The 22,068-nt window shown below is 39.7% G+C and overlaps 1 protein-coding gene across 1 annotated transcript in view; it reads left to right on the forward strand.

Annotated features, from left to right (window-relative positions):
* The window catches only part of wnt10a (wingless-type MMTV integration site family, member 10a), a 28,160-nt gene that overhangs the window by 1,696 nt on the left and 4,396 nt on the right, over positions 1-22,068 (forward strand). Inside the window, exons 2-3 of the mRNA XM_034109383.1 lie at positions 544-809; positions 7,852-8,225. Of these exons, the coding sequence (XP_033965274.1) occupies positions 544-809; positions 7,852-8,225 (640 nt within the window). The remainder of the gene's footprint in view (positions 1-543; positions 810-7,851; positions 8,226-22,068) is intronic.

Here is a 22,068-nt window from a genome sequence, read left to right on the forward strand (position 1 = left end):
CAATTTGAAGATTCGCAAACCAAAGGTGAATCTGGCAAACATTAACACAAAATCAAACTGAAACAGAATGCCTTTGCAGAAAGCTTTGGCATATTCGTTTAAATAGTATGAACCCTGGAAAAAGGGTGTCGTAGATTTAAAAAGCTAAAATGATATGTGATATTTGGCAATATCATTTGAGCAAATGGATTTATTGTTATCATAATGATCAGTCTTAAATGTATATCATATTGGTGATAACCGAACTTTGCATTCTCAACTGACTCTGAAAATTAAAAAGCAAATAAATATTGTGCACATTTCTCTTTTTTTAACCTCCAGCATGTGGTAACTGTTTAGCCACCATTGACCCGCGGTATCTGTATTATTGAGGCTATTCAACAACACTGGTTCATCTTGTCAGGATATGTTTAATACTGTGGGAACTGAACACCGTTGTGGCACCTAACAAGCATTTTTCAGAACCCTAAAAACTTTTGTGAGTGACAAAAGATTTATGAGTTTCCGTCTCTGTCAATAACCTGACCTATGTGCTCCATGCAGGGTAGACTCCAATGAAATCTTGGGCCTGAAGCTCCCCAACATCGACCCGATCCTGAATGCCAACACCGTGTGTCTCACGCTGCCGGGTTTAACGCGGCGCCAGCTGGAGGTGTGCATGCGCAACCCAGACGTGACTGCTTCAGCAATCCAGGGAATCCAGATTGCCATCCATGAGTGCCAGCACCAGTTCAGAGGGCACCGCTGGAACTGCTCCAGCCTGGAGACGAGGAACAAAATACCCTACGACAGCATAGTCTTTAAAAGAGGTCAGTTTCCATGTCCCAATACAACAGCATTCGGCCAACCCTAAGCCTACTGTTCAATTGTAATTGAATTGATTTTCCTGTGAGTGCTTTGGATGTCTTGCATTACAGATATTGTCTCAGCACAAATAAGTTGATTCAAAGTTGATCAAAATATAAGAATCTCATAAGAGAATCCTTACGAGACGTCTTGAGGTGGAATTTACAGAGGTGAGGTGTCACCACAAAACACCTGAAAGAAAACAAGGAAGTGCAAGCATGGAGTTCAAAGGTTTTGGTCTTCAAACAGGCTGTGGTTTCATCCTCAAACACACTTTGATAGAAAACCTTGAAAGGAAAGGCTTAGAAAGATTAGTTGCCACAAAGAAACTTGTCCGTAACAAGCGTTGATGTAATATTGGGTCACTGGGTTTGGGATAGTTTACTTTAACACATATAAAGAAATTCTTGAATGTTATCTTGCGGATGTGAAGTCTCTAAATGCTTAGTTTTCGCTCTAGTAAAGAGCAGACTTGTATCTACTTTCCAACCCTCACCGTGTCTCCTAATAACCTGGACAAAAGAGCAGGTAACTTCAAAAGCAGTTAGTCACCTAAAGATTACCAGACCTCATGCAGATCAGTTTTCTCTGATGATTTGTAGAGCTTGAAGCTTTGCAACTAAGCTACAAAGGATGAAAGAGGACCTTTGGAGTTGGGAAGCCCTCCAGATGGAATCATCCCAGGTTATTGACTGGGAGAGGCATCAGTTTCCTAATGACCACCACACCTTGATAGATGACCAATGTGGTTGGTAGTTCATGTTTTTAGTTGAGTTCCTGTATTTTACCATATAGGAAAGAACATAGTGCTTATAAGCTGAATTATTAATCAATAAGTATGCCAATTGCACCTAAATCTATCATCAATTGACAGTTCAGGCTTTACTTGTTGGTAAGCAAATTAATTTCAAGTACATCATAGTGCTCTTCTTGCATTGAAGTGTATTGGATTTTGTATGACAATACCTATTTACCATTTCAATATTGAGTTTGTAGTCTATTTAAAACTTTTATCCAAGACTGTATCGTTGAATAGTTGATGGGATTCCCCCGTCATAACACCTGATTAAATGCGTCAGATCTTTGGCCGGAGGGGTGTTGCTATAATATAGGTTCTCCTCAATCTGTGTGCAATATGACAAAAGGTTTTTCAACCCTTACTGAGGACTTTTCACCTTGCCTTTGTGGATCTTAGAAAAAAAAAAACGATTAACTACTGTATTTGCTAACACACCTCTGGTCATACTTTCACTACTCACTGACTCGCAGTTTGTCATTATTATTGGAGGCAGTTGTTGGTGCTCTGGAATCCCTGGTTTGCCTCGGGTGCAGAAACTCCAAACCACCGACATAAACAACCTCTTAAAATCGGATGATTCATGTGTTACATGTTGATACGTTCACAGAAGCTCCACAGAAGCTCCACAGAAGCTCCACAGAAGCTAACATATGGATACAAGTTAGTGTGCCGCAGTTATCGTTGCGTACAGCTACTGCAACAGGGGGGGCTTTCATTGAGACAGATTTACAGACATGGATTAGGTTGAATTGTGGAGATTAACACACATTTTCAATGTAACTGCACATAGAAAAGTAAATAATCAAGTCTCAAACAAGGCTTATGTATACCAAACTGGTATTGTTGCTTTTAAAATAATATCCTGTAAGAGCCAGTTAATCCATGTTTACACAAAGCCATTCTAGCAAAGCTAAATACACATGAAATACTTATTTGGAATATGCCATTTTAAGTATTCATGCAGAGATTTCTCAAATGTAAAAAGTTTTGGAGATGCATATCAGGGGCTCTGCTTTGCAATGTTTGTTTGGTGTCTTATTTTACTACATCAGCGGTGCTTGGGTCCTCTCTGCCACGTATCTCTCTGCTGATGGATTCGGATAACTTTTATGGGCCCATGTTCATTCCCGTTTAGTTTGCATCAAAAACTAGGCTAAAGAGGACGTTAGGCAAGACATGGATAGACAGAAATAGGAGAATCTCCCTCTCTTTCTCTGTCACTGTGTCTGTGTCTCACCTCGCTGGGCTGCTCTAATGCTTTTACTTCCCTTGCCAGTGCAAGTGCTTGTGAATTTGCTCTCAGCACTTTCCCAACTCTCGGCGGCAAAGGCATAAACCAGTTTAGTCGGTTTCTGTAACACAAAGTGACAGTTTCCTTTGAAACTTTAATTCATTTTGTCACTTCCTCTGCCATCAGTTCAGCCGGGCGTGTCACAGCTGGTAAATTATTTGTTAGATTGATTTGCTCCTGGTCTACCGGGGGCCTGCTTTGCAGAGCCAAGAGCTAAAACAGGCTTTCTATGTCTAAGGATATGCCTAAGTGCAATCCTTTTTACTCCCCCGTACCTTGAGTGTGAGGGTCTTGTTTATTTAATTTCTTACTGGTTTAAAACCAAATTCATAATTGCCCTAAATTAGATGTTGAATTTTAAAGCTCCTAACATATTTTGTTGTTGTTAATGGGAACAGTTTTATTAATAAAGAGCAAATAACTATTAGTATGTTGGTGTGTTAAACGGATTTACAAAGAGTCTTTTTGCTCATCGTTTGGTTTTGCCGTCGATAAGCTTTACTCTTGATTCATCATGTTTTGCACTGCAGGGGGTTGCACAAGCATGCTTACCACTCATGTTATTTGACATTGATAGAATAACTCGTAAAAGCATTCAAAGAAGTAACTTTTCGTAAGGTATTCGAACCATTGTTTGAGATTTCATATGATGTAATATGATTCAATGTTAACTGTATTGTTGCTCCATATCTGCTACATGTGTTTATAAGCAACTTTCTAGCAGGTCGTCATACCAACCTAAAACTGTTGATATGCCCATGTTGTGCGTTCAGACTGAACTGTGTAATGCCGTTTTGAGGGTTAGGGTTTGTGCATTTTGAGACACTATGGGTAGTTGGCAGTTCGTTGGAATTAAAACTCCCGAAAAATCTACTTGCGTCTGGTCGGCTAATTTGGTCAGACTGAAAACAGCCTTGCAATAAAACAGCCCTGCATTAAAACAATGCAGTGGATGCCTTATAGGGGGGCTTTTTAAAGGCCTGTTTAAGATTAACGTGGTGCCTTGCAGGATAACATTGTGATGCGTTGCAACCCTTCAATGTTTTCCCCTCTGCGATGATCTACTGGCAATCGGTCTTTCAAGAGTTATGTTTAGGTTCTTTTCTTTCTGCACATTGGCAAAAGTCTTGGCAATACTTCAAACATGCAGTTTGGTTGCATGGGAGAACCGCAGACTGTCACTTGCATAATGGATGCATTTCTCATTTACTGGTAATTGCGCTGCCTTCGCCTGTTAATGTGGCCGATGTCAAGTATACAAAACTCCACAATGACAACACATGTGTCATACTTTACATCATGTCTCACAAAAACAAAATAGCATGAAGATGACTGAAATATACAAATAAGGAAGTAACATCAAACAGTGCTAAAAAGGGCAGTTCCAGTTAATAGCCTTTTATTTGACACCAATAAGCAGCCTGAATAATTTCCCCTTCAAGCAGCGTGCTATAAACTCCTAAGTGGTTTCTTTTCATGTTTTCCTTACAAGTTTTCAGTATAATCTTCACTGTTTTCTGCTCCAGTAAATGACTGCAAGTGGGACTGATTTAATACAACCTGAGGGCACAGTAGGCTGAGATCCAACAACAAACGCTGTAGAGGGTACGAGCGAGCGCTACTGTCGCACTTCCTCCTTCAATATTCAAGGTTTTAACTATTTGAAATGTATTATTATTTGTCCCAGATAGGAATCTACATGGACAGCGCTAATGTTATATATGTGTAGGGTTGGGTATCGTTTGAATTTCCACGATTCTGATTCCGATTCCGATTCTAATTCTAATTTTCGATTCCGATTCTTAACGGTTCTCAATTCCGATTCTTTGAGGGGCAGGGTAAAAAAATGATACATGCTTCTTCCACCAAAAAAATTACATTTATTCGAGAAACTTTTACACAGGTTAGTTTAAAGTAATATTCACATTAATCAGTCTGTTTATATTCACTGCTATGTAACTTTAACCTGAGAACCACTGAAGCTACAACAGTGCAACAGTCCAACTTTTAAAGAACAGTTCTTGTTGAGAAAAACAAGCATATCTGCGTCTCAGGCATACCTGGAAGAAATGTTTGAACATTTTAAAGTAAAATGCTTCAATCTGGTGCACTTTAAGCAGAATGACTAGAGACTAGATCTAGGGGGTACAACTCTAAACACCCATATGACAAAGATCGGTTTACATTTTAATAATTAAATAAGTATGTGAACATAACCAGTAACCTACCATAGCCAATAACAAATACATGTAACGTATTTTATTTTTGTTGTTCATTCATATCTTATTTTACTATTTTATTTATGCATATTTTTTTATCTCTCCAGTCTAAAACGATATGTCTGGTTTACTGTCCTATAGTATACATTGGAATGATTTCAAACCTGTTTTATCCCAATAATTATAAAGGAGTGCCTTGGAAATATGTGTTTACATCAATTGTGATCAAAACGTTTGAGACCCACTGAGATAACTTAGACTAAAGTGAACTATCTAAACACTCGGAGTCCTTTACCTCACTGAGCTGTAGTTATCAGCCTCAGTCTGACTGGAGAGGACTCTCCTCCACATCATTGTAGAAACATCTTCTTCTTCCGTTAGAGCAGCTAGCACCAGATACTAATAACAACAGCGCGTACCGGTGCACCCTCCCTTTCTCCCTCCTCACTCGCACGCTCACTCCCACGCTCACTCCCACATCGGCTGTGAGTTGCGGTTGCCAGATAAGCCAACATCCCCCATTGTCACCACTTACAGCGCCCATCGTACAGGGCAAATGAAAAGTGTAACTGGGATGAAAAGGGTGTTACATTTACTTAATTATGAATGTTGTTACATCAAGGCCGAACATTAGGATGAGCACCAACGGTCAAAACATTTTTTTTTCCCTCCCAGAGCGGTCAGCGCAGCGCCTCCACAGATCTGGCGCCCTAGGCGAACATGGTTAGGTTACGCTGTAGGAAGTGTAGGTACAACGCTACATTTCCCGCCCCGCCTCAGTCATACAGTAGGCTACAGAGAGCGGCGAGAAACATTTCCTCAGGCATCGAAAAGCGGAACCGAAATTCACATTTCTAAATGTTGCCGTTGGAATCGAAATGTTGGAACCGGTTCTCGGCACCCAACCCTATATATGTGTGTATTGCCAGTGCAATTGTGTAAATGAAGACCAACATAGCAGATCAGTTGTCCTGATTACATGTGCCGCGTGTAAGTTGCTATTAATGAGAAAATAATGTGTTTAATCAATCAATGTTTATTTATATAGCCCAATATCACAAATGTTACATTTGTCTCAGTGGTCTTCACAGTTTGTACAGAATATCAGTATGACAATACGACACCCTCTGTCCTTAGACCCTCACATCGTACAAGGAAAAACTTCCGGAGAAAACCCAAAGGTTAAAGGGAAAATGGCAAAAGCACTCACACATCCTGTAGAGAGATGATATGCGTACAACAGAAGTCTACATAAGTCAACATATGAAGGTACAGTAAGTTTAAACTTTATTAGGAGGATGGGAAATGTCAAAAACAGATTATGGATTGTCAGAGAAGGTAAGGCTGGGAAATGAGTTGGCTTCAAACTATTATGGAAACAAGATAATCAGGATGATATGTTATTGATGATCTCATTTTGTCTTGAGTTAAAATCTAGCGCCCTAATTTACTTAACATAGATCAGATTCTTCCTCAATTTAACTTATTGATGCTTAATATAGTTTACAAAAATATTGAAAATATATTTAGCAGTGCACTTAAGCAGATACTTTATTGTGTTCCAATTGAATTTATTGAATTTTTTTCTAATTATTTTGTATAACTTATTTATTTATTTGTTGATACTTTTTTGTAATTTTTGTAATTGTTTTGTAGTTGTGTTACATTCAAAGTTCAAGAAAATCCCCTGCTAAAATGTTTTTAAAGTTAAATAAATACATGAAGTTTCCAAAGTCAATGAGTAATCGTGGTAAATAATCAAAATCGTAACCAAAATACTCCTGATAATAGTTGTATTCCCATCATTGAGCAGTATGAGGAAGGCATTGCCACATGTCTTGTATACAAGGAGGAGACAGTGCTGCGCAGTGTGGGACTCCTCTGTGAGTCCTCTGATGGGAGTGGTGGGGGTCTGATCATGTTCACATGGCCCACAGAGACCAAGTATGCAAGTGTTTTTACGAACACTTAATTGTTATTGTCCCAGATGTTTCCCCATTTTTATGAGTCTTGGCATGTAACGTGTGAATAAACTGTTTTGCGTATCTTTATCCAAATAGAGGAGGTACAACACTAATTTTAGGGCTCAGAAAATCACTTGACATCTTAAAGTTGTATCACGCAGCTGCGCAGCAACACTTTAATGAGGGAAATGTAAGTGTTGTGTTACTGTACCTCGTGCTGTTATGGTAAAAAGATGAGAAATGCAGCCCAACTCAACTTGTAAACAAGTCATAATAATCTGAATTTGGTCTGCTTTCAAATGTCCTCCTTCATTCTGCTAATCCTTTCATTCCACCTGGCAGGTAAATGACACATGCACGATGGTATGTTCTGCCTGCAGGTTATTTGAAATGTGTTGACACTTCAAATACAATTGATCTTATAACACTGGTAAAAGGCATTCTTAAAACGAAACATGTCACATTGCTGAATTTTGACGCATGTCAGCTTTCAGAAACCTTCAAAGTGAAGCAGTGTGTCAGTTTAGAGAGTTTAAACTCCATCTTACTCTTGGCCATTTTTACTGAGAACATGTCTTGGACTGAGCTTCAAAACTGTGTGTTATGACATGTTTTTTTAAACAACAGTGCTTTATTTTCCAATCCTTGTTTCCTGATTGTGAAAGTTTGTGAAACGTTATAATTCCACTTTAGGCTATATAACAAAGAAACTGTCCTATCTTTTTACTACAGGTTTCAGAGAGAGTGCCTTTGCGTATGCCATCGCAGCAGCAGGCGTGGTGCACGCAGTGGCCAACGCCTGCTCCATGGGCAAACTGAAGGCGTGCAGCTGTGATGAGAAGAGACGTGGGGACCAGGAGGCTTTCCGCATCAAACTGCACCGTTTGCAACAGGAGGCCATCAACCGGGGGAAGGGTATGGTCCACGGGGTCATGGAGCACTTCCCTGCCGACCTCCCGGGATCCCAGGACTCCTGGGAGTGGGGCGGCTGCAGCCCCGACGTGGAGTTCGGTGAGAAGTTCTCCAGGGACTTCTTGGATGCTCGCGAAACCTACAGGGACATCCACGCCAGGATGAGGCTGCATAATAACAGAGTTGGCAGACAGGTGAGAACAGAGGAATGAGGGTGTTTGAGTGGATGTGTTCTCCATGATTCTGGTCACATTCAACGGCACAAATCCTACATGTATATATTGTGCTGTGATTTCATTACTCCAAATAACGTGTGGAATAGCGTTGAATCACTTTGAGATCAATTACTTTGGCAATTTGTGGCTTTTCACATTCAAGGGGCTCTAACTGTACACATCAAGTCCAGTTGACATGACACAAAGAGAACCACTAAACCACTGCCATGATTTGTAGCTCTAAACTAGGTTTCCAAAGTTGAAGAATTACATTCATAAATACTGTTTTCTCAGTCTGGGTTGGAGTTTATCATTTTCTTTTCTGCTTTGCATGCTTTTTAAGACAACCTGGAGACTTTTAAAGGGGCCCTATTCGTTTTGGGTGGGTTTTCCCTGTCCTTTACTGTGTTATGTAAAATCCCAAAGTTCCCTCCAGAGGGCGTTTCTCTCCTACACCCCCCCAACCCTGCCTGTAAAGCCTTGATTGGACTCCTTTGTTTGCTTCAGCGACAGTGACATCACTTTGATAGATACATTTTATTTCGAACAAGTAAAATAAATAATTACAAAAACATTTTTGCAGTGCATCATCGACAAATCAAAACGAAAAAATGACATTTACAACACAACAACAGCATTAGCAACATAAACAGTCCCACATCTAGTGTTCGAAAAGGAGTGAGAAGAAGTATAATTTATTTAATCTCACCCCTTTGTCCCTAAATGATTTATTTATAATCTATAATCTGCAATAATTATCAATATTATTAATTATTATTGTTATTATTGTTACTTTGGAACACTTGCACTTCTATTGGCTAGTGCTCCAACACATTGTACATGATAGTCACCGTAGAAGCACAACATATGAAATCTGAAAATGAGCATACTAGGGACCCTTTAAGACAATTTACCAGGCGGGGACGGCCTAATGATAGTCTTTCCAGCTGCATTTTGGGAAATGCAGGCTCGTGTGTGTTTGGAGCTTGACCCATAACTAAATGTTAGGCTGCTGTAATTTAGACCGTTTAGAAGAAAACCCCTCAGTGTGAGACTGTAGTAAGTGCAAAAGGAATACTCTGTTATTACCATAATATAACCACACATTAAGTGCAGATGAGTTTAATATTTGACCTAGTTAAACGTTCACTCTCACCCGGCAGTGCTCTATGTCTCTACACACCTGTGAAAGAAAACAAAGTTTGTGACATTATCTCCCTCTGCTATCAGTGTAAATATTACACTTAAATAGGATTAATATAAGAAAACATATTACCCAATAAAATAGGTGGAGAATGGGTGGGCCGAGTGCTACCAGGCCAATGATAACGCCACAGAGTACAACACAATCTGATTCTGTTGGTTGGATCAACATTGGCTTGTCATTATTACATTACTGTTTATTTCTGCTGGCAGAGACTCTGTGTGTGTGTGTGTGTGTGTGTGTGTGTGTGTGTGTGTGTGTGTGTGTGTGTGTGTGTGTGTGTGTGTGTGTGTGTGTGTGTGTGTGTGTGTGTGTGTGTGTGTGTGTGTGTGTGTGTGTGTGTGTGTGTGTGTGTGTGTGTGTGTGTGTGTGTGTGTGTGTGTGTGTGTGTGTGTGTGTGTGTGTGTGTGTGTGTGTGTGTGTTCAAGACCTGCACGAATAATAATGGTGAATCTGTTCTTTGAAACTTCAATCAAAATGTCAAAATTGGACTTTCATTATAACACTTTATATTTATTGCAACAATTTGATCAAATATGTTTCAAACAGGAATTAGATCCTATCACAATAACAGTTGCGTCCTGTCCAAACATGCAATAACTACAAGAGGTCCCACTTCAACACCATTTGTGGCACCACAAAAGCAGCGAAAGTTCTTTTAGAAATATAATCTTTTTTAACAGGTTGTTAAATGGGCCCTGACATGCTTTAGGGGGTTTCCCTTTCCTGTAGTGGGTTATATAGATTTGTGCATGTAAATAGTCTGCAAAAGCTAAAATCCCAAAGTTTTGTTTAGTTTCATATGCAAAGAAGAACATTGATAGGTTGCAGGATACACAGGGGGGTATACTGTATATCATTGTGAACTTTGTGTCCAATGAATTATCTTGTATAGCCCCTTCTACTTCGCCCTTTCACCCTTTCTCACCGTAAACCAAAGGGACGTATGTGGACGTATGTGCCTGTTTGTTAATGTGGCCATAATGGGAATTCCCAATATCAATGTTCTTTTAAGTATTATGAATTGCCTTCATATACGCCTTTGAAGATTGCATTACCCAATACCTATGTCTGAAGTAACTGTATGCATGTTTAAACTCACCTGAATGATTGAGTGATATTCCAACAAATTATTGATGCTGTTGAAGTAAAAATAAGCAATCAGCAAATTATAATTGTTATGGCTTTATTTTTGTTATTTTTTTATAATTGCAAAGTTACATAACCTACACGTTTGGGAGCTACTGAAGGCCTGTACATATTTGCCCTAGCTTGTGCTCACTTTTTTGATTGGCTGTTGTATGCCCTCATCTTGTTGTTACGTCAGGGAAACTCCGGTCTTTTTTTAAACATTTCTAAGGACTTTTACAAAGCATTAAAAGATGAACCAGTGTCTGTTTGACAGACAGCTACTTTGTTTGATATCATGGTAGTCATGTCAGTTTACTTCAGTGTGAGATCAGTCATGATGTTTAAGTAGAGTAATGGTTCTCAATGAATGATTTATCTTTATATGTTTCGTTCATGCCAAGAATACCTTTTTTCTTACTTTTTCAAATACAAATATTTCTCTTGTAGTAATCGATATGTTGTTACTAAGACATGCTATTGAATAATCATTAACCAAATGTGGCTTCATTGTTGTTGGCTGTGGATTTACTTTAGTTGTTTTTTACAGAGCCAAATCATTGATTTTAGGGTTAACAACTAATATAAATCTAAATTCTGAATTAATTAACCACTTACACTATTTGAGATTTAAATATCCCTATAATAACATGCTCCTACAGGTTTTGTTGCCTGAGGCAGTGGAAGAGAAGATATGTAAATGACAGTGATAAGCCTTGACGACACTTAGCACTGTGGTGGAACAGAGACATGAAGCGACCGTAAATTGCTCATTGTTCCCCGTTTCCTCCTGAGTAATGTGGGACTGTATCTCTCCATCAGTTTACTTCTGGTTTCCTTGATTATGCAGACAAAACACAAATGTGCAGCGCGTCAGACGGACTCAACAACAGCTGGCTTCCTTGCAATAGATGTGGTAGAAACAGTCTGAGGTGGAACTGGTGACACAAGTTCCAGTCAGTGCTGACTTGGAAGAATAAACGTTGAGAGGGGGCCAATATGTCATGAGTAGTAATAGGTTCGTGATCCTAGGTAAAAATCATTTGTCTTTTGGGACCTTTTTCATTTTTGGTGTGGACATAGAAATGAAACTTGGTGACAGGCAGGGTCCCATTTTGGCCTCATGTATGTTGTCTTTAGTCTGCCTACTCTTGAGTATTCATGCTTCCACATGATTGAAGGCCTAAGGATGGCAGACTTGAACTTGGTTCCATTTTCAAAACAGGTTTAATCCTGCTGTATCTTTCATGTTAGTTTGCAGCAGTGTATCCTTTCAAAATGCCCTTAAGCAAGACACCCAAAACCCACTATTCTTGCGAGTTGGTGTGAAATTGAGTCTCTAAAATGTAAAAAATGTGAAATAATAAGTTGACTGCTGACTTTTAATAATAGGCTTCAACTGAGATATGATGACACACATCAATTAGCCTAATAGCCCCACATTTAAAAGCAATTTTGATATACAAAGGCATCATTATGACAATGTGTTTTGCCAAAAGCTTACAAATAAAGACATCACTGTATACATATTTTTTAAATGACAAAATTACTCTTAAAATGGCAGAGTTGCAAGCAAGCTACTGTTTCTCTTCTGTATTAGCCGGTTAATGGCATGATAAAGAATGCATTAGTCAGTGGCATGTGTTATGCATTTGACTGAGGATGCTACTATGGTGTTTTATGAGAGGCATTTATAAAAGGCAATGTGTCATCGAAAGGCCAATTGTATAGAGTACATTATTCAAATACATTTCAATCATATTTCCAATCATATAAGTTTATCAAAGAAATCTGATTGCCCTGAGGAAAATCTTTTAAAAATCTGACAGTCACTCAAAGAAAACAAACTAAAACTGGCACGACTCTGCCTTATCTAAATTTACAGTTTGATCTTTCCGAACGGTTATTTAGAAAGATGAAATGATGGCTCTCAGATTACTCACAATAAATTGAGTTTTTCTGAGTGCCAAGCTATGCATTTCCAGCCAAGCAAGCTGAGGCATCAATCAAACAAATGAAACTTTGACTCAAAGTCATCAACATCAAAGAGGCTGTACCTCGTTTTTTGGGAAATATTCCAGTTTCGTCCAGTGAGCAATAAATTACGCCCATTGCTACTGACATTTACATCTTGTATTTTCACACAGTCTTGATGATCCAGGGTGACTTCGTAATGGTTCAAAGCACTTGGAGTTAAATCTTTCAAATTTGTGTTGCACAGAAGGGGAAATAATTGGTCAAATTGAGTGGAGAACAATCTCAACTATAATGTTGAAATTATAAAATGAGTTTAATAGATGTATTTCACTGAAAAATTAAAAAAACATTACATCTGGGGCAATATGAGCTTCCAGTTCAATGTCAATGGAGATGCTTAGAGGGGCTGATTGACTTGTCAGGTTTAAGGTTGGGTTGGTTGCTTGTTACAGCTATCTAATGGCTGGGGATTAGTTATTGGATGAATGTTATGTACAGAGGCTATTCCTGGCTAATGGAGAAAGAGGGAAGAGAAAAAAGAGCAGGTAGTGGAAGACAGGGAAAAGAAGAGAGAGACTGAACAAACTGTGTGAGTCATCGCAGAGCTGATAAACCGTAAAATACCTTGCACCTTGATGACTTCAAGGGTATCGAAAGCCGCAACAAAGCCTTTCCAAGACCTTGAACCCCCCCCCCCACACACACACACACACACACACACGCACACACACACACACACACACACGCACGCACACGCACACACACACACACACACACACACACACACACACACACACACACACACACACACACACACACACATACAGCCCCTAGAATCAAACAGAAAACACTGACAGGTGGGGCCTCAAAATAATGCCTACCCTTCCCGTATCTCTTTCCTCCCCACCGACCCGCCACTCCCGCCGCCTCACCTCCCTCCGCCCCACTCCTCCTCCCCACCACACACCCACAACCCCCCGCCCCCCTCTCAGAGAAGTAGTCTTTAGGCAGAGGAATGCGGTGGTTTTTCAGCGGGGTGTGCATGTCGCCTCATGCCCACCCCAGGGTTCTCACGACGTTCCGTCTTGTTTTTAGCCCTAATTAGTGGCTGCTGGCAGTTTGGAAACAGATGTTTAAAACTCTGCAAAAGATTTTAGACTTCAAACACCGGGGCGGAAAGTAGAAAGAGATTCGCCCTTCCTTCCCTCCCCTTTTCCCCCTCTCCTACTCTGCCCTCCTCTGACTTCTCTCCAACAGGGCTGATTAGAGAAATAATACTGTAACAAGAAGTTAATGCGGGGGGAAGGTCAATATACCTATGATGTCAGACATGTAACGTAATGCAAACGTAAAGTTACATATTGAAAGAAAATAGTATGAGAGAAGGAAGTAAGTAGTGAAAATAGATGTATACATTTCAAACATGGTAAGATAAATATCCTCCCGGGAAATATTTTAAGTTTTCCAAAGTTTAAATGTTTTTTCTAAACTAATATTCATGCCACTACTAATATGTGAAAGTTGCTTTACGAAGGTGATACATTTTCTTCAGCTGAATAGATATCTTAATTCAATGACGGGAAGTCCTAATTCTGCATTTGTTTAAATTAAAGATGTACAGCCCTCCATTGCATTGTTGCAGTGACCCAGATTACACTTCTGTTCAGTAGTGTATAACAGGGGTTTTAAAAGCCTTGTTAGGTGGTAAACCTAGTTGAGGAGCACACCTCAAAACAAATGCCTGGCACGCTTTCGCGGTGCACAGCTTAGAGCCATGCAGAGTTTCTGTTCGATCCTGTCTGTTCATTAGGCAGGTGGTGACTGGCTATGCAACAGTTTGCCATGTTACTGGCAAGTGTTGAGCGATAATTACAATTTACCATCAGGGCCTGACTTAAGGGAAGTAATAAGAGATTGTATCCCCTATTTCAGGAAGGAAACTGTGCATATAAACTTCTTTTGACCCCCTTCAAGTAAGCAATTAATCCAATCTATGGTTCAATTATTGGAAACGTTTTTAAACCCTTGCCCTGACTCTTAAAATCACAAGGGTTTGGATGGCATATTTTCAGCTCATCGTTTAACTCTTGGTAATCTGAACAGTACCATTATATGAGTGCAGGTGCATGTTGAGGGTATATTGTAAAAAGGATTTCAATCAATTGATTGGATCACTCAAAAGTGACAGTTGGCCTCTACCCATACCACCTGTGTTGTTAGAATAGGAACCTTACACAACAACCTTGCTCTTTGGGAAATGTACACAAATGGAGAAGTCATTTCTTTCCTGATAACTGCTGACAGACAACGAGACAAACAGACAAACAAACCAAGCCAAAAACATAACCTCCTTGTCTGGGGTAACAAATCTGATCCAAACCAGCTATAGTGGGACTCCTGGGATCCTTTCATGCCTAGTTTAACCCTTGAGCAATGATAAACTTCTCTGCAGGGTCCATTCACTTTAATTCATTGACTCAGAACCCACAAGAAGAGCAAAGTGTGTTTGATCAAAAATAGCAACATTAGTTTGGGGTTAGTCCTGTGCTCCTCAGAGGCCATTTCATATCATCAGTGGTGTGCAGAGCATTCCACAGGCCTGACAGTGCAGAGCGTTTGATCCACCACATACACCAACAAATGCACACACACATGCACGTGCATACTGTATGTTCCCGCCTCTATGTTACTCACACACGTAAATATACACAGAGGCAAAGGTTTCATAGTAAAAGCTCAGCAGGTGGAAGTGCTTATGCTGCTAATAAGATTGTATTAGTCTCTAAATAAGAGCTGTGGACATTGTGTGCAATTAACAGTGAGTAAATGCTGCACACACACAAACACACTAATGTAGTTCTCACTGTAAACTGTAGATATGCTTTTCACAGTAATTACATGTCATTGTGTTTGCATGTGTGCGTGTGCATTTGTCTGCATACGCTTAACTGTTCTTTTGAAGTGAGGCGTTTGATTTATTTAAAGTGATGTCTGGGCTTAATGTGCTGCTGTGGGATTTGTTTGTGTGCTTTGATATCGCTTTGGCTTTCTGCTTGGCTTTAAAGGTCCTTTAGTAGATTGTCTTTGAACTGACAAACGCAAGGCAGCATGCAGACTAGTCTGTTGTTTATCAGCGAGAAGGGTCGATTATAGGACACAGAAATTAGATTTTCCCAAAAGCGGTTAGCAGTGATGACACAGGGATTGGCCAATCATTAAGTTCATTGCGCCCAACAGAAAAGGGAATAAGGCATAAAATACACATGTAGACCTACTGGTTCAAGCAGTCAGGCCCATTGGGGTTTTTACAGTCTTGTATTGCAAGTTTTGATTATTAATTTGCAGTAGAATCAAGACTAAGCTAAAGCATTTTACACTGAACCTGTAGGTAAATAAGTTGGATCTCCTCCAAGGTAATGATCTTGTTTGTTATTGACAACAGTACAAAGTAATGTGTATCAGCTCCCTGATTTGGATCTGCTCCAGAATTCTTCCTTGGGACACCCCACCAAGTTCTATAAAAATCAGGCCTGTCGTTGTTTGTAATCTACAGACAAACAGACAGATTTTGGATCACATATTTGGCAAATATGACCATATCTGGTGTGGAATCCTCGTTAGTGCTTTACAAGAATAGACAGCAATTGCTCAATTTATGTTGCTTGCCTCCATCAGATAATGTGTTATATGTGTCATGCAGGACTTTCCCTTCTAAACATAATATATGCTGTACAGTATCTCCTACTCCTTCATTACCAATGAGTCAGAATTGACTCCACTAACTCTGTATATTCAGCTTGATGACAAAATCAGGACTATATGAACAATCTTCTTTGGGTTCAAGAAAAGCGCTATAGAAATAAAATGTATTATTATTATTATTATTATTATTAATCAAGTCTATAAGGAGTGTGGTAACACTTCACCTTTGGCATAGTGAAGGATAGTAGTCTTAAGTATTAGGGATGCAGCAGGCACATGCATGCTGTGAAAGGGAAAAGCAGGCTCATTAAGTTTGAATGTTCAAGAACAGCGTTGCTATAATTATTATCTATTGCCGTAGGGAATAGGAACACCCTGTTTCAAAACAGTTTGTTGACACATTTTGACACTTTTTTATTAACAGAAAATGTTTGGTGCAACTCTGGATGGTGAACATGTTCTTTCTCTGCTCTTGTTTTCTGGCTTTAGATTCAGCCTGCTGCTTGTTTCCAAGTGAAGCAAAAGCATCAGATTGCGGTACTGAGTCCAGACACCAGCTCTGATCTTTAATTTACTCCGTTCATTCCTCTTCATTGCACGGTAGTCTGCAGTGCTCAACTCCATTACGCTGTACTTTTTCCCCAGTCTACTGTAGCATGTAGCCTGCAGTCCTAATCTGCCACCAACATGTTGTATTTGATCTCTGTCTGGGGTTGTTTTATAGACGCCTCTGTCTTACTCTCTAAGCCAATTAAAACTTGCCAGATGTTGGTTTCTAACTGTGGTCCGCCATTGACTTTGAAGCAATTACCTCGCTCGGTGTACATGCAATGTAAGCCAATGTGTAAGCAATGGAGGAGCATGTATAAGCAGGTTTTCATTCCGAGAAATTCAAGATGTTTATGAAACCTAATGGAAGGTTGTATCACGGGCCATGTAAGAAACCATTACAATTTGGCGTAATCCAAATTATTTTTGGAAAATCTTCCCTATCCAGTAATCTTCTACTTTTCATTAGTCTCATCTATTATAATAATAGACCAGTTTGTTGACATTTGGCAGCCGCCGTTTTCTATTTAACGGGAGCTCTTTTCTTTGTTTAACATGGTATCCTATTGTATTTTCAGCACACACACACACACACACACACACACACACACACACACACACACACACACACACACACACACACACACACACACACACACACACACACACACACACACACACACACATATACACTCACATATCAAGATGTAGGGCGGGAAAGAGATAATCTAAAGATCATCTCCCCCTACTGTCACCCTTTCTATCTCCTTCCCTCCCCCCCTTAACCAACCCAGTCTCACAAAAAACGTGTAATAACTACGTTGGTCCACAACTTGGGACGTAGTATTTCTACAAAAACGCCTCTGAAATTGTAAGATCCCTACGTTTTTTTTCACCATTCATTCCAATGGCTGGCGTCTATGTCACGTGATCTTCAAATGTCTCCATACAGAAAAAAAAATATATATAACCGGAGCTTTTATGATGCTTTTAAAAGGGTTTTTATAAGGTTTATGTTTACGGAGGTTTTTAATGTTTTTTTAAACACTTATCTACCGAGAGCCAGTGCACCACGCAGGGCTCCGCTGCGCTCTTCCCCAACCTAACCCTACTCCTACCCCTCACACCAGATACTGACTGGTTTTCGGACCCCCCCAGACCCCCCCCAATAAAGCAAAACTGCACGTTTCAGAGTGGCCTTTTATTGTGGCCAGCCTAAGGCACACCTGTGCAATGATCATGCTGTCTAATCAGCCTCTTGATATGCCACACATGTGAGGTGGGATGGATTATCTCGGCAAAGGAGAAGTGCTCACTATCACAGATCTTTCAGATTTCTGAACAATATTTGAGAGAAATGGTTATTTTGTTTATATAGAAAATGTTTTAGATCTTTGATTTCATCTCATGAAAAATGGGTGCAAAAACAGAAGTGTTGCGTTTATATTTTTGTTCAGTGTATGTTGAAGCACTTATTATAACTGATATTATAAATATGTATTATACTCTTATAAGATGTATGTAGATAGTATAGGAAATGTGCAGAATATGACCATGAGTTTAATGGTGGAGGTATACACACATATTGATAGATGTCTTGTAATGCACTGTTGAGGAACCTGCAACCCAAGTTTCTCATCTCCGACCTTGTCAGATATTGAACAATCAATAAATAAAGAACACAGAATTATTAAATATAAAACACAGAATTTGTGTGATTATACTAAATGATTTACAAATAAACACCACTGCATATTTACAACTGTTACACATGCTGATGTAAGGCAAATGTTTCCAACTTAGGATCAATAAAGTATATCTTATCTTAAGATGATCGATGGCTACTGCCATATTTGCAATATTTGCCTCTGAACCTTGACAAGTGCATATTTCAGGCTTATCAATTAACAACAGGAGGGGTCACAGACATAAGACCAGCTGTAAAATAAAGCTCTTCTGACCTTAGCTGTCATGTGGGTATATATTAATGCTGCCCATTATGGACACAAGAAATATTAACCCATTTATTAATTATATGTTTTAAATGTGAGTGTTTCCTATCCCCTAAACCTCCAGGGATGTACACAGTTTAATACTGGCAACTTCTTATTATGGGAAATACGAAAACGTCTTTTAAAACTACAACTCCCAGTAGAGACGTGTAGAGAACATGTTGCGTAACACAATAGCCAGCATGTGTAGTTCTGGGGACGGGTTGGGGGTGGGGGGGGACGGGTGGACCCGTTCAAATCCAGTTTTGTACTGTCTGCCGTGGTTCCATCCCATTTCAAGTGCTGTTCGACGATCGGCGTAACCCTCGGAGTACACTCAAACATCCAATCACAGAGTTTGAAGACTATCACAGGGTTTGTCAAGTGAAACGGAGAGAATACTTACGGGTGTAATATTCTCTAAAGCAAATGAGCTGCTCTGACCCTCGGTCCTGACGGACTCCAACTTGTGTTTATCAAACAAATAAATAAGCACAAGGATAACACAATGTGTTATTGTTGAGTAAATGGAGAATTGCACAGGGGAAAATAACGTAGATCTATGCCACAATTTTAGATGCGGATTTTGTTAAACTAATACATTTGCGCTGTGGACCAACACTATACAATGACGGGGAAGGGGGTAGGTATACAGATAACAGCATTAAACAGTTACACAACATAACAGAAATAATATCGATAGCAGTGTCCCTGGCCTAGCAACCACCTTGGTAACAATGAAAACGTTGAATGGACACAATTTCCTGAAGTAATCTTCGTAATAACTAGCAAACTAAAGATCATGTACATCCACTGCACACATAATCTGAAATAACAACTCATATTTCTCGCATCAAATGACATCAAAATGCATTTTAATGGCAAAACTAACCTTAAAATAGGCATTTTACACCGAGAATAAAACGAATGTCGGCCATGTTTTTTTTCTTCTGCAGGGACAAATTTGAAGATCACGTGGAAATGAATGGTGAAAAAAACGTAGGGATCTTACAATTTCAGAGGCGTTTTTGTAGAAATACTACGTCCCAAGTTGTGGACCAATGTAGTTATTACACGTTTTTTTGTGAGACTGGGTTGCCTTAACCTGCACATTTACAGTACACCCCTCTTTACCTCCATCACCCTGCCCCTCCTCCACCAACCTCAGGGCTAATTACAACAATAAATCACTGCATCAATTTAGTGTAGTAGCCAAGTTAAATATCATAAACACAGAGACAGACATCCAACATAGCCATAGGTATTGATGAGAAGAAACAGGAAGAAACCACACAATATAAACCATCTGATCATCAATAACCAGGGGGTGATATGTAGTTCATCAGTAAAGACTACAAAAATAGTATTCCCGTCTTTCGTCTTCCAACCCTAAATCCACACTGACTTGGAAAAGTCAACAAGCTGATTGTCTAGCTTGTTTCCTAGTTATTGGAAGAAAACACATTGCCTGCACCTAAACTGGTAAACATATTCCTCCTTTACTTGGCCAGATTCTTTAAAAACAAATTAAAAATGTAATGTAGCATTTTCTTTAGATAAGGTGAAACTTGGTCTTCTGTTTTGTTCCTTTTCTCCTCTCGTACAAAATGTACTCGTGCTTCCCCAGTGTTCTCTTTTGTCAGATGGATCAGCACTCCCCATGTCATACTGACAGACCACTTTTAATATAGCATGAGCAGACAGATTCAATATTTCCCGTTTGGATTGTACCTCTTTGCCTTTTGACTGCATGTGAAAAGACTATTTGACATTTTCCCACCACACACGTTCTTGTCACCCGGAGTGATGTTCTTTTGTTGGGGTTTTAGGAAGCGTGCACAACTTGTATTAAGCTCTGCGCAGTCAGAGCACAGGGTGTGCAGCATGAGGATAAATCCACGCTGAAACAGAACTGACATATGCTATTCCTTTGATGTAAAATATATCTCTATTTTGAAAGTGCACTCAGTAGAGGGCAGATCTCCACCAGGTGTGTCTGATTTTTGGGAATGGCTTCATATTAAGATTTTACCATCGTCCCAGAATAGTCAACAAACTGTCCCGAAACACCATTCAACCATCCCAAATTGAATGTAAACTATGACAAATTGTTCTACTTTGTTAGCATACAAATGTTGCTCTGCAAAAAACCTTTGCTGAGTTACATTTTGTAAACCTAACCGACTTTGTCTGAGTTATCCATTTATCGTGACACACTTTTTTATTACAACATGCAGTTCCACTTAATTTATTAAGATAATAATGCGCTCCTTGGCCAAAATCACAATGTAGTTTCTATACATTGTTAACCTATATGTGTAAAAAATAACATGGTGTTTACCATTTTATTTGAGTTTATAATGAAGGGTGCAATCAAACCATTGCTGGCCTTACCAATGGTAACAAGTTGGACTTTAGCTAAGTAACATGTTGTGAACACCCTGATCCTAACCATAAATGGCTTTGTCTGACAGAACAAATAGAAATAGTATAATTATAAAGTTATGGTAGCCTAGATGGTCAATCACTGTTAAGGTCCTTACACAACAATCTGACACCAAAGCACATGTCCTGACGGACCCCACTGTTGTGTCGCCTCACGTCTCCTGCGTCTTGGCCAACTGTCGCACTGGAACACACCGCAAAGACTTCAGCCGACGGCCAAGTAGCACATACGCATGCGTGAGTGGCAATAACTCTCCTTACCAGCAGGCGGCGGTAGTGTGTATTCGTCATTCAAAAGAGGCAACAACCGGAAGACAGACTGCATGATACACCGAGAATAGAATCAATTTATTTGATATAAACAAACAACAAATAGTGTGTGCGTTCCATTTTCACTCTACAGTGTCGAGAGCTGGAGTTAAATGAAATCTCAGATTTGCCTTCTTAATAGTTTGTTTGGGTCCCTCACTTCCGTTTCACTTCTCATGCACTGATTCGCTAGCTGAACAGCCAATCAGAGTGATTTCTGAATCGGCAGCGGAAGGTGTCGGCACGGCCGAAAAGACACGACGGGGCGGGACACACCAATCTGAGTAGGGCGACAGGACGCTCATCGGCGGCCAGACATCTATTGATATCTATCGACGCCGAAAATTGGCTTGGTGTGTAAGGACCTTTAGGCGTAGGGGTGTTGTGAATGGTCAAGACATGCTGTACTATTTTAAACATCACGATTATAGTTGGAAAAACCCTATCCTATTTCTGCCTCAGAATTGATGAAGAACTATTTGGCTTTTTACCCCCCTATGAAATATGACAAAATGTC

The sequence above is a fragment of the Pseudochaenichthys georgianus genome, chromosome 21 (assembly GCF_902827115.2).
Source record: "Pseudochaenichthys georgianus chromosome 21, fPseGeo1.2, whole genome shotgun sequence".
NCBI classification, from domain to species: Eukaryota; Metazoa; Chordata; class Actinopteri; order Perciformes; family Channichthyidae; genus Pseudochaenichthys; species Pseudochaenichthys georgianus.